This window comes from Chrysemys picta, chromosome 1 (assembly GCF_011386835.1).
Source record: "Chrysemys picta bellii isolate R12L10 chromosome 1, ASM1138683v2, whole genome shotgun sequence".
In the NCBI taxonomy this organism is placed as follows: Eukaryota; Metazoa; Chordata; order Testudines; family Emydidae; genus Chrysemys; species Chrysemys picta.
This window is the reverse complement of record NC_088791.1, coordinates 154,112,279-154,135,689: the sequence shown is the minus strand read 5'-3', so window position 1 is coordinate 154,135,689 and position 23,411 is coordinate 154,112,279. Positions and strand designations below refer to the sequence as shown.

Genomic DNA, 23,411 nt, shown 5'->3' with positions numbered 1-23,411 from the left:
ACTGTGTAAAGCACAAAAACTTGCCTGCTGTTAAACTGTAATAGACAAGTGACATAATTCAGCACTGAACAGATAAAGGTAGCAAGAACACTTTCTCTTTCAGTGTGGTTGGGCATAGTATGTCCTGCTTTTCCGTTTAAAACTCATGCTGTGGCACATGCGTGTACTGACAGCAGTGAAAAGGTTAAATGAAGAGGCCTGATAAGAGAGCTGTGCTAGCAATGCAGGAATGTCATCAAAAAAGAAGGTTCTCTCCTTGCAGTAAACAGTGGCTTAACCTGCTTTAAATGGAGCTGTTAGTGACAAAAGCTGCAGCTTCTGAAGCCACTCCCTTGAGAAGCAGTGTGTTAGATTCAAGGCATTCTTTAATGTCTTTAGATATTTAAAATACTGCTTGAATGAATGGGCATTGTAAAACTCAAAATGTGTTTAAATAAGTCTGTCTCCAGCTGTCTCTTGCTATAAAGGAACTTTAAGTGCAGTTTAATATGTCTGGGAGAGGAAAGGAAAACCAGACTGTGTCTTTAACAAACCGTGCTTACCTACGCTTCCTTAGTGGGAGCGGCCTAGGAACTGGTCCGGAATCTAGCACAACTTCCAGTTCTGCAGGCAAACCAACCCCCTTGTGAACAGGTCTGATACTGCCAAGCAGGAAGTTACGGAGAAACAGGTTTGAAAGAACAGCACAGTCCATCTTCGACAAGGCAAAGATACGTCTTAATAAACAACAATGTAAGCAGCCTGCTTACCCCAGGAGTTTTGCCATTGTGTAGTGGAGTCGTCTTCATGTTGACAGCTCAAGGCCCATTGGGTCTTGATTAGAGCCAAACTAGCATGGGCTGGGAATTGTTCTTCTGAGTTTTTGGACTTGCTTGTTAGCCATGCGGCCCATTGGGTTCATCTGCTTCACAGAAAACTCAGCCCTTTGGGGTGAAATTACGTGCTTCTGAATGCAGGAGAGTTCTACAACCCCAGAAGCACAGGTTGCTGTCTTTTGGTGCGATCCTGTTTCCTGAGCATCAATATGAAGTTGGCTAAGTAGGTGAGGAGTTTGAGAATTGAAAATGTAAGGTTCTCCCCACTTTCTGTTGAAAGGGACACAGAGCAAATGTGATTAAAAACCGTGCTTTCATAATCAGAAATCTGCTAGTAGCCTTAATAAATCAATAGTTGTTGAAGCGGAACATTTTAAAATATAACTTCCAAATACATTCTGCATTTGTGGAAGTCTTAAGATATAATAGTAATATAAGAAAAATCGTGTGTGTGTGTGTGTGTATATGGGTATATATATATATATGGATTGCTACATATTCGGGCTTGTGTGTTACCTTTTTTGTATCTTTAAATTGCTGTCACTATTGCAAAACCCTGCAATTAGAGTAAGCAGAACAATGGTGTCTTTTTTTTTAAATGTATTTAATGCACCGATATTTTGATTTTCACCGATAATGATTTTTCTTGTAAATTGTAAATTGTTCTTACGTTATTACTTCATTCATAATGTTTGATTCCATTGATCTATATGGATCATGGCTGATACACAGTTTCCAGCTTCTTTAGAGACCATTAATGACACTCTTCTTTCACATCCATAAACTACTTATGCCTTCTTTCCCACTTTTTTCGAGTTCTTTTCAGCAAGGAAAATGGACTTTGAGACTGGTTGTTTATTTTATGGATATGGAGTTAAGTGTCTGGATCCTTTCTCTTTTTCTTACCCTTCTTGAGAATACCTGAGAGCACAGGTCAAAGTGTGAATTTTATTGGTGGATGGGGAAATCTGGCTCAATTTCTTAACAATGAAATGAAAAACCTAGCACTGGACTTCTATAAAGGAGGTATCTGAGCACATTTCTAAGATTCCCCTCACCCTTCCCGAGAGTAATAGCCTTGTGTATTCATAAGAATAACCATACTGTCTCATATCAGTGGTCTGTCTAGTCCAGTATCTTGTCTCTGGCAGCCGTCAGTACCAGATACCCGCGTCTGACGAAGTGGGTATTCACCCACGAAAGCTTATGCTCCAATACATCTGTTAGTCTTAAAGGTGCCACAGGACTCTCTGTTGCTTTTTACCAGATAATAGTAACTTACTATTTAGGTACACCTCTACCCCGATATAACACGAATTCAGATATAATGCGGTAAAGCAGCGCTACTGGGGGGCGGGGCTACACGCTCTGGTGGATCAAAGCAAGTTCAATATAACGCGGTTTCACCTGTAATGCGGTAAGATTTTTTGGCTCCCGAGGACAGCGTTATATCGGGGTAGAGGTGTAGTTCTGTCCATCTGTAAAACTCAGTGTTTTACAGAAGTGTGTAAGCTTCATGCGGAAACTGAGGCACATATCTTTTACACGACTTACCCAAAGTCATAAGGGAGTCACTGGCACAGCTGTGAAAAGAACCCAGATCTCCTAAGTTCTAGTCTAGTGTCCTATCCTTTAGATCTTGAGAGGGAAGCAGACGGTTCTTCTGTTCTAAGAATGTCCAAGAAAACATTCATGACAAGTGAAGAAACACTGAAGTGTGGCCATTAATACATTAGTTGCATTTTAAACTGTGTATATTACTTTTCAAAACGTTGTATGCATATGATTTATTTGTAGCTGAGTGCTAACGGTATATGGGGTCTTTACAGAGCATGGGGCAGACAGGGTACAATGTTTAAAAGTGACTTAGGCACTTAGAAACCTAAATCAGACAATGAGACTTCAGCTCCTAAATCCCTTTTGACAAATGTGATGAGGGGTTTGACTAAACAGGCACACTGAGGAAAATTAATCTGAGTTAACTGGAGGTGTGAATTAAAGTGGATTAATTCAACCCTGTTCGGACACTTTTATTCAGAATTAGTGACCTTCATTGAGTTCACTTTGGAAGTGAATAAAGCTACATTGAATTAAGATCATGGTAATTCTGAATGTCATTTAAGCACTTTTGACAAATTTACCCAAGGTGCCTGTCTTGATCTGTGTTTGTATTCTAGTATTTATTTGTATTGCAGTGTCACCTAGAGACTCATATCAGGCTCAGAGCCCTATGGTGCTAGGTGCTGTACGAACATATTAAAGGGACAGTTCCTGCCCTGAAGAGCTTGTGATTAAATACACTGTGATTTGTTATCAATAGTTTGCACAAGTACTACTTTGTCTGTGACCGATTACCAGCACCAGATGATGGGACTCAGTACCCAGTGCATTGTGGATGCTACCAGAAATAAATATTTATAAACTATAGAGACTGAGGATGCACAGTAAGTGGGCTTTGAGGAGCTATTTGAAAGAGGAGGGATGTGTTTTATTGCACTGGGATAAGGAAGCATTTCAGACATATGAGGGCAACATGTTGGGAAGGTGCAGGGATGAGTGGGAGTAAGGGAGTGGCTAGAGAGAGCCTTGGTATTTATGGACAGACTTATGAAACCATTTTTCTGCCACCTTTTGTGTTCAGTGATCACACCTCTATGCCCAGAAGCAGTTTAAGGATTTGGGGACTTTCAAATCACTCCTTCAAACAAGCTTTTCGCTGTGCATCCTCAAAGCTATTACTAGAAACAAATAGCAGTATTATTATTTAGTACAGTGATAGAGTGCTGATCTGTTGGATCTGCTACCCTAACCTGTGCTAACCTTTCATAAAGTGACACTTATCTGATTTTTGTTGTTGGCGATTTCTATTAGATTAGACTATAAACTCTTTGAAGGGATTGTCTCCTATGCCGTGTTTCCACTGTGCCTCATACAAGAAGGCTTAGATCCTGATTGGGACCTGTAGGCATTACTTGAATCCAAACAACAAATAATAGTAGTTCCTAGAATGTAAGCAAATTAGTGAAAGGCAGCTTGCCTGCTTTATGTTCTCTAGAATGCCCAGTTCAACGTAGGCGGTCTCATAGAACTAACACAACCTTGTGTGTAAAATATGAATTTAAAAGGGATAGTTGTCCAAATAAGCTTTATGGTTTGTGTACTATGGTGAATTCTAGTGCATCATAGGCATTGACTGCTTACTCCTTACATCTCCCCTGTGAGGTTGGTAAGTGTGATCATCCTCATTTTGCAGATGGGGAAATTGAGGCATGGAGAGAAGTGACTTGATAAAGGCCACCGAGGTAGTCTGTTTAGAGCAGGGATTTGAATGTAGCAGTCCCTTGTGCTTAGTCACTGACTAGACCAGGGTTCTCAAACTGGGGGTCGGGACTCCTCAGGGGGTCGCGAGGTTATTACATGGGGGGTCGTGAGCTGTCAGCCTCCACCCCAAATCCCGCTTTGCCTCCAGCATTTATAATGGTGTTAAATATATAAAAGAGTGTTTTGAATTTATAAGGGGGGTCACACTCAGAGGCTTGCTATGTGAAAGGGGTCACCAGTACAAAAGTTTGAGAGCCACTGAACTAGACCATTCTACCTCTCGAGCTGCTGAACTGTCTTGTTATTCAGCGAAGAAGCCAGCTGAGCTGCAGGCAATTTGGCTGGGAGGGAATTTGTGATACCCCATTGTCAACAGTGGCAGCCTGAATGATGAGGCTCAAGTCAAGGGACTGTGACTTTATAGTTTTCATGAGCCCCAAAGGGCAGCTCTGGGCAGCTGTTTGGGGGTTGGGGTGGAGGGGTGGAATGGGAGTAACCTGTGAAATTAAGGAAAAACCAGTCATGAATTTTCAGCTCTAGTGATCAGTTTATATTGGGTGATGTTATCAAGCCTGTTTTGGCTAGAAGATTAGCTATTTAAAAATGGAAGCTGAGAGTCTCCTTTATATTTCTAAAGAGGGCTACCAAGTGCAGTGGGGTCTAAAATGGGTGCTGTTTGTTAGGCAAGAAGCTTTCTTAAAAATAACAGGGAAGGATCCAGATATGTCTGGGGTCAAATAATCTGTTTGTGAACAGGTAGAAGAAGTAGCTCTTCACTGCAGCTTTTGACCAACAATGTGCTTTCTCTTTTCAGAGACTGACCAAACAGGAGTTCTGGCAACTGGTACAACAGAGCTATGGCTCTGAGCTGGGCCTGAACAGTGAGGAGATGGAGAGCTTTTACTCCTCCTCTGAAGACAATGGACAATCTAGGTAAGAAGATATTACAGATACTTATCTTTTATGGAAATAGAAAACTGTTTCCACAACTCTGTCTTAAAATCCTCCTTCAAAATTGCCTCCATTACTGGCACTAATCTGTACGCATTTTAGCAGCCTTAGCAAAGGGGCTGAAGTACTGACTAGGCATAAAGACTCGATTGCCTTCACTCTATTGTAGGTTGAGCAGAACTGAGACCCCCTTAGTGTGGAGAAGTAAGAGGAAGCTCGTGTTTCCATAGCTTTTCCTGGTTCTGTTCAGGTAAAGGAATCTAGGAATTGTGTGTCATATTTTTAAAAAACCCCATATTGTATTACTAATGCCACTTTAGATTGGGGATTCTCAATCTTCCCCATGCTAGAATCTAGTCAGGCCCATCATCCTAGTAAGTAGTATGGATATTGCTGAGGGATTATGACCCTCTGCTACCTTTTCATGAACCCCAGGTTGAGACCCTCTGTGTTAGATTATTAAAACTGAAACACTTAAAACTGCTGCTTTATTTTTCACCATTTTACAGTTGGTTAATTATTATTATTGGCCAATGAAAGTGGATTTATCAGTGTCTCTTTCTGGTTCTGATACAGTTTATTTGACTCCTTCAAATGACCTGGAGCAAAATTGTTAATTTTCAGCTTTACTCTTTAAACAATGTGGTTTTAATTTTCTACATGCCCTTAGATGGGCACTTCTTATAAAAGTGAACAAAAATTAATGAATGCACTAACACTTAGTGCTGTTGTGTTTTGAATGAAAATGCTGAGGAAATGTGTATATCCCCCAAAAAGCCCCTGCCTGTTTATTTTTAATGTTTCATAGTATAATCTTCAAAATATTTTGACATAGGATGCTAGAAGGATGGGTGTAAGAAAAATGCCTATTATAATAATAATTAAAAGGACAAAACTTTTCAATTTGAGACCTAAGATACTTTTATCTCCCTACCATCCACAATGTTAACTTTCTCCCTTGGTTCACCATAGCCTTGATTTATTAACTTTCCAGACACACTGCTAAACCAGGGTTTTCTCACAGGCACTTGGGGACAGGGTAGCTTGATGGGTTAATGAACTGGATGTGGGATGACTGAGCTGGCAGTCTTATGTGGCAATTCAATTAATGGTTTGTAGTGCATGTTTTTAAATTCAATAAATCTCCAAAAGTATGAGTTTGGTGCCATAAATGCTAAGAAATTAAATGAACACTGTCTTTATTATCTTTTTGCTTTGGACAGATCCAGCATTTGTGATGATTCTGGAGACAGAGATGAAAAATTACCCAAAGCAATCCGTGAAATTCATGAACCCGTCATTCAGATAGTAGAGGCAGAGCCATTCCATGGAAACACACTGACAGGAGTAAGTATTTAGAAAGCCTCTCTTGCTGTACTTAACAAATACAAATGTGTAAATCATACATCCTTAAGTGTGTGTATGTGAGGATACTCCTCCTCCTACCTATGAAGGATGAGAAGATGAGGACAGTTTAGAAGATTTTAGCATCTGGAGGTGAATGGGTTAAGGTCAGTTATTCATCTTTCAGTGTTTTAAGACTTTTGCCCTGCTGGCTGCTAGCATTCACATGAAATGGATTGTTTGTAGTTCTGATCACTTTTGAATTTCTTTTACTTAAATGATACATTATTATTTATTGGCAGTGTGATCAAGTGGATAGGGAACTGGGTCGGGAGTGGGGAGCTCCTGGCGTCCCATTCCCTGTTCAGCCATTGACTCACCATGTGACTTTGGACAAGACACTGCAAATCTGTGTGACTCCGTTTCTTTATCTGTACAAAGAGGATAATTATATTTATCCATCTTTATAGAGCACTTTAAGATCTACAAATGAAAAGTGCTCCATAAAACCTCTTATTGTCTTTTTTCCATTTCTATGTTCAGACCCACTTGCCTGATATTTTTGTTCCAGATTAGAATCTCCTCACACTTCCCTATAATTATTCTAGGTGTAAGGATTTGTTAAAAGAAGTGAGCTTAGAGGGAGGATTGGACTACTGGGGGAACAGATTGACCTAGAGATTGGAGTGTGTAGGATAAGTTAGACCTACCTAGGCTTTAGGTAAGACAAGGTGTGTGTATAGGCTTTGTAGTTTTAGCCCTTTTCTCAGAATGCTATGTTCCTATGGATAAGTAATACTTTGAAAGAAACTATTCTGAGTCCCTGCATTGTACTGGTCACAGCTCAAAAAGGGAGGTCTCTTACACTGCTAAATGCATTTGGGCCTGCTGAGGAATCATGTATGGTGAACAGGTGCTGTAGCCTAGGGTGGGAGAACCGTGGGATTCCACCCTGAGAGGAGTGGAGGTGCAGGACCTGTCATTTGAAAGCGTGTGCTCAATGGAGGCCTAACAAGGGGAAAAGTTACGGCTAACCCTGTAACAATGAAAGTGCCTTTGAAAATCTCACCCAGTAGTGCCATTTTGATTAATATAGGCTCCAATCCTATGCACAGGCTCAATTTGTTGAAGTATATTTCTTCGCATCAGAGCTCATTGAAGTTTGAGAGAGATGGATCTGGGGTATTTGATTATTGCATAACTTACAAAATGTATGACAGTTCTATTTAGGTATACATTTTGTGTGGTATTTGCTAAAGTAGTTGAGTGACAGAATGCAGATATTTCAGGATTACAGAACGAATAGAGAGTTTCAGTAGTTATTAAAGTATTGCTGCCATAAGATGTCTGAGTAAATCCATGAAAACTCATGATGTAGTTTAGAGGTGACCTGCAAAAGGGGAAAAACTGACTCGTTCCATTTTTGCTGCTTTTTGATGTATAAAGAAGGACTGAACCTTTTTTCCCCAAAAGAAAATTAAAAAAATAAAGGGCTGAAGGATTCTTCTTGTTGTTTCACATGAGAAATTCAGATCTTGTCTGCTCCTGAAGAACCTATGGAGAACTGGTAGGGTTTTGACATCATAGGAACTAATGTGATGTGATATATGTATGGTGTATATTTTAGCTCCCATTACACATTTGAGTCATCCATGGAGATCTCAGAAAAACAAGACGCCGACAATTGTGATTGTTTTCATAGATGTTAAGAATAGAAGGGTCCTCTGTAATCATCAAGTCTGGCCTCTAGCATAACCCAGACTGAAGAATTTCTCCCAGTTACCCCTGTACTGAGCCCAGTAACTTGCAGGAGGAGGAAAAATATTTCATGCCTTATTTATTCTTCCTAAAGAAGAAAAACAAGGGAAAAGTACAGCATTTCCCACCCTTTGCAGGCCACCTTTAATGCTGTTTAAATACAGCAAATATTTGCCAGGTTGTGCTTTTGAATGGAGTGTTTTTGCTCCCATCATTATTCCAGGTGGTATTTCCAGTTACATTAATAAATCCATCCAATGCATGTCTTCTGAATCCTACATGCATCCTGCAGACAGGTCACAATGATGTGAGTTTATTCAATAATAAATATTTCAGTAGCCATAAGGAAATAGGCCATCAGCATACAGCATGACGGCTCCTTGATCCTCACAGTGAGAGAGGTCCGGAAAGTATAGCCTGGTTCTAGTAAGCCCCGTGGCAAAAGATTCAAGGAAGAATGAAGAGTATTGCAACTTCATCACCATTTATGACAAATCCCACTTGAGTTTTTTGGGGGAGGGAGAGCGGGCAGTGTCAGACCTCTGCAAACAGGACTTGCCCCAGGGTCTTGAACAGCCATCTCTGCATTCAAGTCTGTCTTCAGTTTTACTATGATTAACCTTTAGTGATACATTCTAATACTTTCATAGTTGATATAATGTAATCTCAAGAACATTTCAAGGGCTTTTGTATCCCACAGTTAATGTTTGTTTCTGCTTGACAAACTAGGAATTTGTTTTTATTAACTCTCTAATTTTTTTAAAATAAAGTGTGCAGCCTTTGTGTGCACCATCAGTCGTGGTTTTCTTTTAAAGCACAGTGCATCTAACAGTATACACCAGTCTGTTGCCTAATTTTCCCTGCCGCCAGAAATTGGTGCACAGCCATCAAGACTCATGGTGCTGTTCTCCTTGACAAAAATTGCATGCACTGATCCCCATTCTTGGACTCTACTAGGCACTAGTAGCACCAAGAAAGTCTTAGGAGAAGGTTTGCCAAGCTTGGTGCCAAATTTGGGGTTTCAAAGAGATGTACGACACCACCTCCCTCACTGTACATTTTCAGCTCCTCTTGAGGATCCATGGAACCAATAGACTATGTATGTGCCTCCTACTGCTTTTTGATTTTTAGTAGCAGGTGTTGTTTTTTTTTAAAGTTAATATTTCTCTTTAGCCCTTGTCTTAGGTGTTATGGCTGAAAGGTACGAGAAATCTGGGTTTATAAGGCATATGTCATGCATGCATAAAAAAAATCTCTCGTTGGCCAGTATGTCTTGGGAAGGGCTTTGTTCTCAGAAGTGTCATGCTTAACCCGTTGCCTTGGGTGGTTTAAACTCCCCTGTCTTCTTCAAATCCATGGTCTCTGTCAAAATACCATCAGAATAAGAATTCCTTGTATCTGTATCAGGTGTGGAAAGATGGATGGGACCTTTGTCTGCTATCTGCACAAAAAGTGCTTGCCACAAATGGCTGCTTCATCGCTCTCCTCACCCAGACTGGAGAATCTTGATGCTGAAATACTGATGCACTGAATTATTTTTCCCCCCTCCCATTGTCCTACTTCTTCCTTTGCACTACATTGTGTTGCATGGAATTCACTAATTGCTTCCGATTCAATACCAGTATCTGATTAATTTGCTTCCGTAATTCAATTTTCCCTTTATTTTGGTGTTGGAAATACCTTGCCTTTTTATATTGACTTCACAAATTCAGTGCTGGCTTTTATGCCTTTCAGCCATCCAGCTTTGTACTTTTGAATCTCTCAATCACCCAAGATATGTAAGGTCAGGTCTACATTTTGATAACAGACCGCAAAGGAACATTCGAGTGCTACAGAAAATTGTGATGATGGTTCACGTAGATGAGCTCTTCCTTATGAATCAGTACTGAATTAATCTTCCAATATGGTGGTAAGACAGATGAGTTAAAATCATGTAGGAAGAGAGCTTGATCACATTATGCGCCACACATCAGAACTACAAAGTTTAAGGCCATATAGTGCTCTTGATCCACAACCAATGTCCCACTGAAGATAGTGAGAAGTTTGCACAGAGACTGAGGATAGAATATGGCTCTTATGTAGGAACTATACCAGTAGGAGGACCACCATTCCTGCCCTTTCTTTGGCTGTGTTGTTTGCAGTTAGCAGATTTGCATGCCCAATCTCTATAAATGTATGCAAATTAGAATGATAGAACAATAGAAATGTAGGACTGGAAGGCACCTCAAGAGGTCATCTAGCCCAGTCCCTTGCACTGATACAGGATCATCCCTGACAGGTATTTGTCTAACCTGTTCTCAAACCTCCAATGACAGGGATTCCACAACCTCCCTTGGAAGCCTGTTCCAGAACTCAACTATCCTTATAATTAGAAGGATTTCCCTAATGTGTAATCGAAATCTCCCTTGCCACAGATTAAGCTCATTACTTCTTGTCCTACTTTCAGTGGACATGGAGAACAATTGATCACAGTCCTGGACACAATACTCCAACTGAGGCTTCACCAGTGCTGAGTAGACCATGACAATAAACTCCCGTGTCTTACATACGACACTTGTGTTAATACTCTCTAGAATATTAGCCTTTTTTGAAACTGAATCATGTTAACTCGTGTTTAATTTGTAATCCACTATAACCCCTACATCCTTTCCTGCAATACTACTGCTTAGTCAGTTATTCCCCATCTTGTAGCTGTGTATTTGATTCCCCCTCCCCTTTCTAAGTGTAGTACCTTGCATTTGTCTCTATTGAATTTTGTTAGGTGTGCAGTTGCTTGCCTGAATTTCTAGAATAGTCTGGCCCCACAAGTGCCATAGTTCGGGTTCAGAGTCAAGTCATGATGAGTCAGTCAGTCAATAGGATTGATAGGATAATTCACACCTTTGAGTGTCTCAAATGGTGCTGCATCATTTCACTCTTGAAAGGTTATCTTCACAGCAATAGTGGCTAGGAACTGATTTCAGCTGAAAGCTCCCATTTGGCAGAATCTGCCTCGGAGCTATATAACTAGATGAGGGAGGCTGGATCCAGAGAAGGAATTTCACAGTCCAGTGTTAGGGGCAGTACTTGCCCCAGGTAAGTGGTAAATAGAATTTGGACAGCTAGTTTGTTTACACTTGTCAATTGTAACTTTTTTTTTTTTAACTAAGGTTGTATATAAAGTGTTTATGAAGGTTATTACAGTCAATTATACCATTTGTTGATGGCTTTTCCCATAGGGGTCTGAGCAGGAGGAATCCCAAAATGAGAAACAGGACAAGAGGAGCCCTCTGTTGCCTTCAGAAAAGAAACCAGTTAAGCTAGAGAGACGCAGGCTCCCAGCACAGTCCCTGGAGCTGATCGAGAATGAGAATCTTCTGGAGAAGAGCAGTGCCTCAGATAGCGAGGAAGAAGGTAAATAGCTGCTCATTTAGAAATCCAACTGAGAGCCGTAACATGACTGTAATCTGGATCTCAAAATACTCTACAATCCCCCAGGAGGAAATTATATGTCAGAGCTGCTTGAACATTTTCTGACCAAACTTGGTTTCATCAGAAAATATAGCTTTTGACAAAACCTTATCTTTTTACAGAAATTCATCTTCCAAAATGTTTATGAAATGACAATTTTTGGGGGGGGAGGGGGAGTTTTAGAGTTTTGAAATTGGGGGATTTCCCCACTTTTTGACTTTTCCAGCTTTTCCCAACAAGAAAGCATGTGGGAGGGAAAGCGTTTCCGCACATTTTTGAAACTTTTTCAATGGGAACATTTTCACAAGGGGATTTTTCTCTCTGATTTTCACAGAGAACAGTGCCTGTTTTCCATTTAATTCTAGTAATTATCCCAATTGTAAAGATGGGGGCTGGGAGGGAGGGGAGAGGAACTGAGTCAGAGAGCAGGGAGAGATTTGTCCAAGATCACACAATGCATCTGTGACAATGTCAGGAACATAACCCAGATCACCTGAGTCCTAGTCCATTATTTTTACTATTAGAACATGTTTCCTCTTGAAGGCTTTTCATCTTCAAAGAAGATGAGATGGGAACAAAGAGGAAAGAAACTTTACAAAAGGTTTGTGTCTGTGACTGGGCTTTCTGTTTCAGAATAACAGATGAATGATAAACTCCCCAAAAGAGCATGTGCAGCACTATGAATTTACATTTGCATTACACGTGTACAAATCTTACATGGTGTTGTGTAATAGCTTACCCCCTTTATAGTTTGTGTGCTATATAAATAATTTACATGCATTTCTCCATCACAAATATATTGCCTATAGCATTGGAAAGTTGCAGGCTCTATCATTTGAGAGTCCTTCTGCAGTTTTCCTGTTTGTCCTAGAGCCTTAGCTTTTTATAGTCTCTCTCTCTCTCTCTCTCCTTTTTTTTTTTCCATTTTGAAAACACTTATAGTGTAATCAATTGACTCTTTGTCCTATTCACCCAGCTGGGCAGAAAATTTACCCAACATTAAAAGAGCAGCAACAAAGATAGGCTCTATCTTAATGGTAACTTTAAAGACTAGTTGAGACTATTTGACTTCTAATGTTAAGCAAATAAAATCTGACAAACTCAAGTAGATTCAAGGCCTTTTGTTCAAGAAAGAAAAACTCCTATTCATGCTTCTTGTCCTCCTGCTTTTCTAGGGTGAGCTCTTTGTTTATTCTTGAAAGCAGGACTTTCTGGTCCCACTGCATAAACTGGAAAGAGATTAAGGTTTACTCTAATGATGCTTGGATTTTTTTCCTCTGTTTCCCAGTCTGTTATCTAGCACAGTGTTTCTCAAATTTTTGAAAGCTGAGCCCTCCTCAGAAACCAATTGCAACCACCCTTCAACACCACCATGTGACGTTTTAGGCCTACACATTTTGATTTAGACCTCATCTATGCCCTCTGGCTAGTCCTTTGTGCCCACCCATTCTGCGTGAGTTGTGCTTCACACTTTGGGAAATGCAGTTCTAGCAGGTGCTGTGGGGAATGATCACATGTCTGTCCTCCTTCAGCAGCTTCTGAATGTTACTTGTTACCACAGCATCAACTAAACCTGAGCTGCCAGAGTCTTGCCTACACTAGGGGTCTGTTTGTTGCTTTTACTTATTCAGCTCTATTTCAGTGAGCACTAGTGGCATTTTTTTTCTGTCATTCTCTAGTGCTGACAAGGCTTTAACAGTGCACTAACGGCTGTCTGGTGGCCCAGGTATATGGATTTCTACTTGTGGTACCATAGTCCTGGATTCAGATCCTGTGGTTGCCCAATATTGACACTCCCTTGTAACCAAAAAACCCCAACAAAGCTCAAAAATAAATTAATAAAATCTAATTAATAAAAAATGAAACCCCCAATCCCAAATGGTGTTTACCTCAGAAAGGGAGAAGTGCCAGAGACTGCATATGACTCCAGGGACTTCACTTTTTGTTAGCAATTTTACATGGAAGGCACCCACATGGTACCATGACGGGCAGCAGTAAAAAACCCTAAGATGGTACACAGAAAATAGACTAGCCTGTCTTTTCAGTTACTTAACTATGTACAACAGAGGCACAGCTGTAAGTGTCTTGAATTCTTTGTTTAAAATCTTAAGACACACGTATTAATTATCTTTTTTGGATTTAATTTCCACTTTTAAAAATGAGGGTTGGGATGAAAGAGAGAATATAACTGTCTCTACGCAAGTGTTTGCTTGAATGTGTGATGTGAGAGCCAAGTAAGTGCACTGAATGTTTGATTTTTCTCACAGGTAGGTGGGATCACACATTTGAAATTTGGGATGACTGAAATAAGTGCAGTTGCATTTGTTTGGGTGTGCGTGTTTCTAGATCCACAGTACACATGAGAAACAGGAGCTGTGTATCTCAATACATTGTTTATAATGTTGTTAAAAGCATATTCTGTGTTTAGTATACAAATGTCAAATGCTTATAGCTTTGAAGTTTTAAAATCTATTTGAGTTATCTAAAATTTAAAAAAAATTGAAGCTTTTTATTAGTGGAAAAACAGGGTTTTCCTTTCAATGTTGACTCAGAAATCATACGCAAAATTTTAAATTAATATCACTTTTGAGATGAGATGGATCATGTGAGTTATCAGCCCAACCATGACTAATATCACTGGTGCAATCCTAAAATGTGGCATGTCTGGCCTGCATAATTGTGCTCATTCGTTCTATCACACTCCTGTCTGTGAAGAGGTTTCCATGATTTTGAGTCCAGTTGTTTCAAGGGCTCTGTTCTCTGTGCACAACGTTGGTGATATTTTTCCAGTGGAGTGGAAATCTGTTTGGTTCCTTATCTTTACCCCAGCTGTTTCTGGTTGCCAGGTCTCTCTGTGTATACAGTATGGCTGATATATTTTTTCCATTGGAGTGGAAATCAATTTCTCATTTGTTTGATATGCCCTGTGCTTGTCAATTTGGCTTCTTCAGAGTTCATTGCTCTGGCATGTATTATTTTGGGTTTCTTGTTCTGCTGTTAGGAGTTAATGGGATTTGAGCTGAGGCATTGGTTGAAAGGAGAGCAATTAGATTTTGAATGTCTTCCCAATTGTCTAACCTGTAGATGAGGGATTAGGGGTTTTTATTCTTTTTTTAAAATTTATTTATTTAATTTTGTGCAGCAAACCTTATAGGAAACCTTATAATGTAATGGGTCTGATTCCGCATTGTCCAGCACAGTCTATTGTCCTTTACATTGGTGCAAAGTATTGCAAATGCTACCAAGTCCAAGTGGTAGCATTTTATATTCACTTTGCACTGGTGTGAATGACCACATAAAGTACAGGGTACCAGAGAATCAGGCATGTTGTCTCCAAGTTGAACTAGGACATTTGAGGTGATGGGTTTACGCTAGGTTTTGGTTATACGATGTAATTTTTATTTTTCATGTAATCTGTTCAGGCCAAAATATGCATGCAATTGCACTCCATATACTTGCCATACAGGCTTAAAAACTGAGGAGCTAGAGTGATACATTAGGCTAGCAAACTAACTTTTCACTTGTAGAATCTTTATTTCAAAGCCAGATCCAGGATGTTAGTAAAATGAGTTTGGTGCCCACATAGGGGGCATGTGCTTATGACAAATTATCACTACATGGTCCAGCACAGGACATGCCCAGGACTGGAAGAGCAGAAAAAAAACCTACCTAAAATTTGTTGGTGCATAACAACTCATATTACTTATGCTGGTTAGGAATCCTCAAATGGTCTATATCATCCTTAATTAATCACCACTAACCAGCATTTTACATTGACAGTGTCCTTTTAATAAATATAGTCTCTATCTAGCTGTGTGTGTGTGTGTGTGTGTGTGTGTGTGTGTGTGTGTGTGTGTGTGTGAGAGAGAGAGAGAGAGAGAGAGAGAGAGTTAGTGAGTTAGAGGTACTGTTTCTGCCCCCAAATCTCTGACAAAGTTACTGGGTTTGTATAATCACATGTAAAAGTGTTTCTCCCCCACTGCTGTGTGAATAGACCCAGACAAACCAACAAATTTTTGGTAGGTTTTTTTTCTGGGAGATGTTAAAATAAAGTATCTGACTCCCTGTAGATCAGCTGGCACCCGGTTGTTCAAAATGGATGTTTATACCAAACTGTATAAAGCTTGCTCTCTCTCTATGAGGACGGTAAATAGGCAGTACAAAAGGCAAGAAGCGGGTTAGAGTTAGATGTTAAAGCTGTATAAGCTAACATGATAAATGTAAAGCTCACCCAGAGTCTGGGCTTTGATGGCATTTACGTGGAACTCTACCCAGAGTAAACACTGAAAAATGTCACTGTGTAGGCTGTAAACACTCCCTGACGTCCTGGCTCCTTGTAATGTATTCCAGTGCAGAAAAATTCTTACCATAGTGAGTAATCACTTTACAGAATTGGTTGGCTAAATGGGCATCTCTGTAAACATGGTCTTGATCTTCTGGTCTACCCTGTACTTACAACAGGAAAAGCATATTTTGTAATCAGAACATATCACAGGAAGAGAAGTGCATGTGTTTATGTAAACCTTATTTTAGTCTCCTGTTTAGGATGTAAATAGGGCATTCAACTTTGAATTTGGGACCCCAGGAGTGCAAATGTGATGGTATCATAAAGGTGATTTTTGTTTTGGGTCACTTGTCTGCGTATCACAACTGGAAGTTTTGAATGGGACAGATACAGGACTAGAATACTAGCTGGCTTAAAGCATTCTCAGGGGGAGGGCATGGGGGAGGGGAGGTAGAGAATAGATTATGAGCTGTCAAGACACCAGCCTCCCTTTAAACCATCCTTCCCCCCCCCCCGCTATCATATCTGAAACCTCAAAAGCTCATTCCTGCCTGGTAGCAGAGGGTGAAGGCAAAAGCAAGTAGCCCAGCAGCTAAAGAATGAAACTCCGCAGTGGAGCAGCACTGGGGCTCCATAGAGACAGCAGGACAGTGGATGCAGGAGCAGGAGAAAGCATCTCCTCACAGCTCTGTAGCTCTGTGTTAATGGGGGATGAGGGTAGGGCAGGTACCAGTGCCCGACCCAGGATTACAGGGTAGGAGCATATCCCCTTCATACAGAGACACATGGTAGGTGAGGAAGGTATTTTTTGTTAGGGGCAATATTTTTTTTTCCAAATAAAAAAAAAAAAGCCAATGAAATATGTTTTACAAGTAGTCTCCTGCAGCATTTACACAGCAAACATTGTAGCATCCTGCAAGAGTATGGCAAGCTGAAAACCAGCCGGACTAGAAAACCACCCTGACTACATTGTCCAGATTGAGTGATGTATACAATGCAAACAGCTGGCCTAGAGTAAATAGTGACAAGTAAATCAATAACATAGTATTCCTTCTATTCTAATCCCCTCAGATGGGTCTAGGAGGGCTGGTAATGCATTTAAGAAAGATTTTTTAACCTGACAGGGACCATGTTATTGAAGGAGTAAGTGATGCTATTGAAAGGGACTGATTGTCACCAACTGAGGCTTTCTACATGGAAAAGTATGGGTGAAAGGACAGGTGATGGGACTGGTTGAAAGACCAGCTCTGGGCTGTCTCATAATGGTAAATACTGTGCTGTTAGGATTGTGGGAGTGGAAGAGACATGTGGATTAATGTTTGGTTATTGGTTGAGCCACAACAGAGGATCAAGCATTAAAATGTCTTTTTTTACTGTGGGCAGATGATGGGTCCCATCCATTTCCTTAACCTGTTCCTCTCCATTTCCTTATCAGCCAAGGAGACTGTCCCTGAGAATGACCTGCACGGGAGACTCTTTATTAATAGAGTTTTCAATATCAGCGCAGACAAGATGTTTGAGATGCTTTTCACCAATTCCCATTTCATGCAGAGATTTCTCAACACCAGGAATATAGTAGGTAATATAGTTTCCCCTTTCAATTCATGTAAAGATTTATGCTAGAAAAAATTACATTCTCAATCTTGGTGAGAGAAGTGTTAATGTAGTCGGAGATGAATAACCAAAGCTCAACAGGTTCTGCCCATAAAGGGGGAATTAAACCTGCTTTTAAAGATAAGGTTCTGCTTTGAAAATGACTACGTAAACCTGGCCCTTTCCTTCTCCCTGTGTGTGTTAAGACTCAAAGCTCTGACCGAAGTAATAAGTGTTTACACTTTTACTTCTTTTTGCCAAGTTCAGCTCTAGGACAATGAGCTGGAGTCTCTTCTACCTACTACATCAGCATCAGAATTGCTAGCTATGTTCCAGTGACAGGACTAATCAGTTACATCTATACTACCTCACTGACAACAGCTAGCACAAGCGTAACTGAGGGAAGAATGTGACGGTAATAGGGTTGGCCAGGAGTAATAATGGCAGGATCTTTTTTACAAAATCTTTCTTCTTCAAAATGAAAAGAAATCTAACTGAACTACCAAGGTGTGTACAAGATTAGATTGATTAACTTCATGGATTTTATCACTGTAACCTATGTGTGTCCTCACCCCACACCCTCTTTATTGTTTTAACTCCATTCATTATGTCCTAGATAATATCAAATCTTAATTTCTTTGGAGCAAGGACCATATCTTTCTATCTGTGCTGCACTTTGTCTAGCATATTTTTGGTGCTGTAAAATAATAATGCTTATACAAGAGTCAAAAAAAATGAGCTTGACTTTTAGAGAGGAGGGTGTGTGTTCAGGACTGTCAGAAAAACATTTTTTATTTATAAAATGAGTGTGCTTGTTCTGGAGTTATTGAGACAATGAACACAGAAACAATACCCTCTTTACATTCACTTTTCAGAGTAGAACCTTCACAGTACATATTAATGTTACAACATTAAAATCAATCACATATTAAATTATTTAAAGTCTCTGCTTTATTGATTAGGGTATTGGCTCAATAGGTTTTTTTTTTTTTAAATCGTTATATTCAAGTAGTAGTAAAGTTCATACAGTTTGCACGTAGAATAAATCATTGTATCCTCCTAAATTAACACTCACAGGCTTTAATTTTCTGGGCAAGTAAATTTTATTTATTGAGATCATAGAAACAGAAGATAAAGTCCAAAAGAGAGTAATATTTGTTCAGTGTCAGATTTTAAGGCAAATCAGCAAGAGCTATCTCACTAATGCTAATGAACTTTATAACCTCCATCCTAGGCAGATGGAACACAGTGTAGCTTTTCATTTAAAGCCTTTCTTTAATTTTTCCCATGGTGTATTCTGCTCTTCTAGCATCTAGCAGACATGAGAGTCCAGAAATACTGGTCAGTGTTTCTGTCACTTTTCCCTATTCTTGTAAATTACCAACCATCTGGATTGGTTCCAGGCTGGCCTTTCCACTGGAAAACTCCTATGTCCAAAAGCAAGAAAGGAGTTACAAGCAGAAAGTGACAAGACCGTGTGTGTGTGGAGGTATTCCCTCCTCCTCCTCCAACACACTTCGGAATTCTGACCTCTAAACACTCAGGCCCCATTCTCCATTTCCTTACCTTTGTGTCCTTGTTTACACCTATTCAGAGTTGGTGTGAAATGGTCTCCAATCAGAGTGATGGTGTTTTGCAGTCACTGACATTTCACAGGTGTGAATGATGACACAAGGTGTGCAAGGCAAGGGAGAATCAGGCTCTCTGGCATCCCTCAGTGAGTAACATGAGCTGATTCTACATTGCGTTACATAGTAAACATACAGGAACTCACGAAGGAGAGGAGCAGACCTTTAACCTGTTCACTGTGAAACCACTTTCAACCAAGTTAAGGATTGAGACCGCTCCCTGTAAATTGTTGGACATTAATAATTATACATTTTGTGACTAGATGCTGTATCGACCCCTTGGAATATGGACGGCAGTGGCAATCAGTTGAGGACCCTCACCTACACTATAATGATTAACAATCCACTCGTTGGGAAGTACACAACTGCAACAGAAAAGCAGGTACTGTGTGCATTCACAATGTATGCCAAAATAAGAGAAACCCTCACTTCAGTATCTGCTACAGTGATGACCACACAGCAGAGTTTAGGAGTTTGAATGTGGCTCAGCAGTTAAATGTGTCATTTGTGATGATGGTCAGCTGCCCTCCTCATCTTTAATAAACACTTATGTAGTGCCTTTCATCTTCACAGAGGTTCGTAAACCTCACTTCTTCCCCACAGTCCTTGCGGGAGTAAGTGTGAGCCTTATTTTGTAGACAAGGAAACTAAGACACAGTCAAGTGAAATGACTATTCAAAGGTCACACAGTGAGATAGAGGCAGAGCCAGGAGTTCCTGGCCCCCAGGCCCATGCTGAGAGTTTTAGACCAGTGGTTCTCCTCCTCTTTCATACCAAAACCATCCTGTCCTGCTGGGAGCTAACTAGGAGCCTTCTCCCATTTGGCAATGTGGGAAGGACAGTGGTTGCCAAGCCCCGACCCCTATCTGTGACCATCATGAGTTCTCCACCTGTCTCATTTTCGCAAACTCTTTCAGATTCTTTCCCTACTGCCAGTAGCTTTTAGGTGGTAGTTTTGCTGGCACGATGAACCCAAAGACTGAAGGAAAGAGAACTGAGACTGTGTATTTAAAATGTCTTTTTCCCCTTCTTTTATTATGGGTAGATCCTGAATAAACTGAGCCAGAAAGGTCAGTCTTACCGGGTAGACGCAGAGGTGCTGACACATGATGTCCCATACCATGATTACTTCTACACTGTGAACAGATACTTCATCACCCGCACGTCCAATCAGAAATGCAGATTACGGTGAGCCAGAGTGGTGTGCAGCAGGTGGGGCGGGAGAGCCATGTTGTATGCACTGAGGTGTGTTTACTAAAAGAGGTGCCTACATCATGGGAAAGTTGAATTTCTTTGCACAAATTTCTTCCCTTGAAGTGTGGTTCCATTGTGAGAAATATGTAAAAATGGCCCCTTCTTATTCATTGTATGTGTTTCCTGCAAGTATTAGTCAGCTCTGGTGGCTTTTAGTGACAAAAATAAGGTTTTACTCTTGTGACCTGCACAGCCAACATAGCTTCAAGAGAATGAGCTGGGTTGTACTCTTCCTTGGGAACTCTACATGAAATTGTTTACCAAGTACCAACAAATTACACCTGTGCGTGCTCCTGCACAGTTGTCATTGCCAAAGGCATAACTTGAAGCTATTAAATTGCCCAGGAGTAAGTGAAAGTGGAATTTGGCCTGCACCACCTCTACTAGTGGTGATGGTGCTCAAGAGAAAGAGAAACCAGCTTGAATCTCAATCCCAAGCTGACTTTGCAGACTTGGGTGTCATGAAAATCATCTTGTAAACTGAGCACATTTGATGTGAAAAGCACTGAGAGATAATGAACATGAACCCTCCTAATACCATTTTTACAGTCACTTTTTGGAGCTGAAGCACACTGTGTAAGAGAATAGGTTTAGTAGCAGTTAATGCTCAACAAACCTGGGTATGATTTTAGGCTGGGATCTTTGGCACTGGGAGTATGAAGGGAAACAGGTGAACTCTCTGCCTGGGGAAAACTGAATGCCTTGAGCAACCTTTCTAGCTAATGTAAGGACTTGCTTCATGTACAGTGCTACAGCAGCGCAACTGCAGCACTTTAGTGAAGACACTAGTACACGAACAGGAGAGCTTCTTCTGTTAGCATAGTTAATTCTCCACCCTGAGAGGCAGTAGCTATGTCTGGGAGAAGCTCTCCCATCAACATATGCTGTCTATACAAGGGGTTAGGTCGGTATAACTACATCACTCAGGGGAGTGGATTTTTCCCACTCCTGAGCAATACAATTATATTGATATAGGTCTGTAGTGTAAACCTGGCCTACGAAGCAGCATTGACTGGCTCTGAAGGGAGACCCCTCTGGTCCTCTTTATACAGATATATGGTGATCATAACATCTCAAGGGGAGAGGGATATACAAGCAATGCATGTAGAGTGTATGTGTTGGACGATAGCAAATACAGCATGTAACACCATTTGTAACACTGAGCTATAATTAGAGCTGGTAGAAAAGTTTCTGATAAAGTTTCTTCTGTTGGAAAATTCTGTTTCATCAAACCAGAAACTTCCCAAGGGAACGTGTTAATTTCAACAAAAGTCTGTTTAAAACAATTGGGGGAGAAAGAAGCATTTTGATAAGGTCAAAAACATTCCATTTTGACATTTTCAGAAAGGAACATTTTAACTTTTTTTGTTTTGAAATTTATTTTAAAGTACACCTCTCCCTGTGGGGAGCCAAAAATCCCTACCACGTTATAGCTGAAACCCCGTTATATTGGGGTAGGGGCGGCAGGGCTCCTACGGTGATTTAAAGAGCTCTGGGCTCCGCTGCGGGGAGCCTCAGGCCCTTTAAATCGCCGGTGGAGCCCCGCTGCCACGGCGCCGGGGTAGGGGCAGCAGGGCTCCAGCGGTGATTTAAAGGGCCCGGTGCTCCCCACAGCAGCCGGAGCCCCGGACCCTTTAAAGCACCGTTGGAGCCCCGCTGCTACCGCGCTATACGCGAACCCTTGTTATATCGGGTCGCATTATAGCGGGGTAGAGGTGTATATTAAAAAAAGTCAAAGTCGAAATGAAACATTACAAATTCCGATTGGGAACTAAAGCAAATTTTGAAATTGTGGAATGTCCTGTGAAATGGAAATTCAAGTTCCCACAGAGCTCTAGCTGCAAGGCAGTTTACAGTTTTTCTTTATCCATGTCTAATCCCTACCTTTTCAGTGTGAGTGCTGCCAACTGACAATGTCTTACCTATTTATAATAGTGACTGTTTTGGATTATAGACAGCCACTAACTTTACCATTTATCGTTCACTTTACCATTCCATTCTGTGCTGTTGCAGGCTTTCCACAGATGTGAAATACAAAAAGCAGCCATGGGGCCTCATCAAGTCTCTAATTGAGAAGAACACCTGGAGCGGGATAGAGGAGAATTTCAAACAACTTGGTGAGGATTTACTTTTTGTAGTAACAGGGTGAAATCTTTTTTGTGGCTGGATCTGGTAAATTTTAGTAGGCATGAAACTGATTCTCCTAGAAATAAATGTACAAAGTGTGAGATTCTCTTTGTGTCTCCTTCAAGTCAAAGGATCCCCTAGGTCAATATACTGCTAACTCTGGGGTGCCACTGTATTGTGCTTCCAGTATGTTATCAAAGGGCTCCTACAAAAATTTTCCTCTTAGCAATCAATAGTCTTGTGCCCTGGGGATGGGGGTCAGCTCCCAAGAAGGAGGTGTGAGGATACAAAAAAAATCCATTAATTTGATTTCCCATTTAAATCAATGTGCTTCCTTGGTTGTAGCTATGAGAAAGAAAGCAACAGTGCTTAGCAAATACATTAAGCTTTACTGTGCTGGAAAAGTATATATTTCATACCTGTAAAGTATCGAGTGTAATGATGTTAGTACAAGTCGATGGTACACAGTTTAAGGAATCTCTTATGTATCATATATATTTTCTAGAAGACAACAGCCTCTATTGATTTGTGTGCCTTGCCTAGTATTGTCTCTATCATAGCCAGATAATGTGAACTTTCCATTTGAAAAGCGAAGGGAAAAATAAATACTTATTTTCAACTGTAGAATCAGATCTGCTAGTGGAAGAATATGCAATAAACCAATCTATAGAAGATCCTGGGAAACTTATTGCCCTAAGAAGACGACGACGGAATTTACACCGGAATGTGGCAGAGTTGCTTCCTAAGCGTTCTTCACAGCACTCTTCTGGGGACATGGGACTAGAGTCCCAGGGCAACATAGTAGGTGGGTATAGCAGCATCTTTTCTATTTCAGCTGCTTGTCCAAATGTGTGTGTTAGAGAGGGTGTTTAATTAGTAAGACAG

General features: G+C 40.6%; 1 protein-coding gene across 9 annotated transcripts in view; it reads left to right on the top strand.

Moving 5' to 3' along the window:
- Window positions 1–23,411, top strand: part of GRAMD1C (GRAM domain containing 1C) — a 78,720-nt gene that overhangs the window by 44,400 nt on the left and 10,909 nt on the right. For 4 of the 9 annotated variants that reach the window (XM_065573329.1, XM_024111991.3, XM_065573333.1 and 1 more), the window contains 8 exons: window positions 4,951–5,069; window positions 6,311–6,434; window positions 11,408–11,582; window positions 17,360–17,503; window positions 19,409–19,527; window positions 20,191–20,333; window positions 22,413–22,516; window positions 23,152–23,331. In XM_065573329.1, the coding sequence (XP_065429401.1) occupies window positions 4,951–5,069; window positions 6,311–6,434; window positions 11,408–11,582; window positions 17,360–17,503; window positions 19,409–19,527; window positions 20,191–20,333; window positions 22,413–22,516; window positions 23,152–23,331 (1,108 nt within the window). Of the gene's footprint in view, window positions 1–598; window positions 1,067–4,950; window positions 5,070–6,310; window positions 6,435–11,407; window positions 11,583–17,359; window positions 17,504–19,408; window positions 19,528–20,190; window positions 20,334–22,412; window positions 22,517–23,151; window positions 23,332–23,411 lie in introns of those variants that run through there. The other 5 variants (XM_024111994.3, XM_024111992.3, XM_024111993.3 and 2 more) reach the window with 5 other exon arrangements.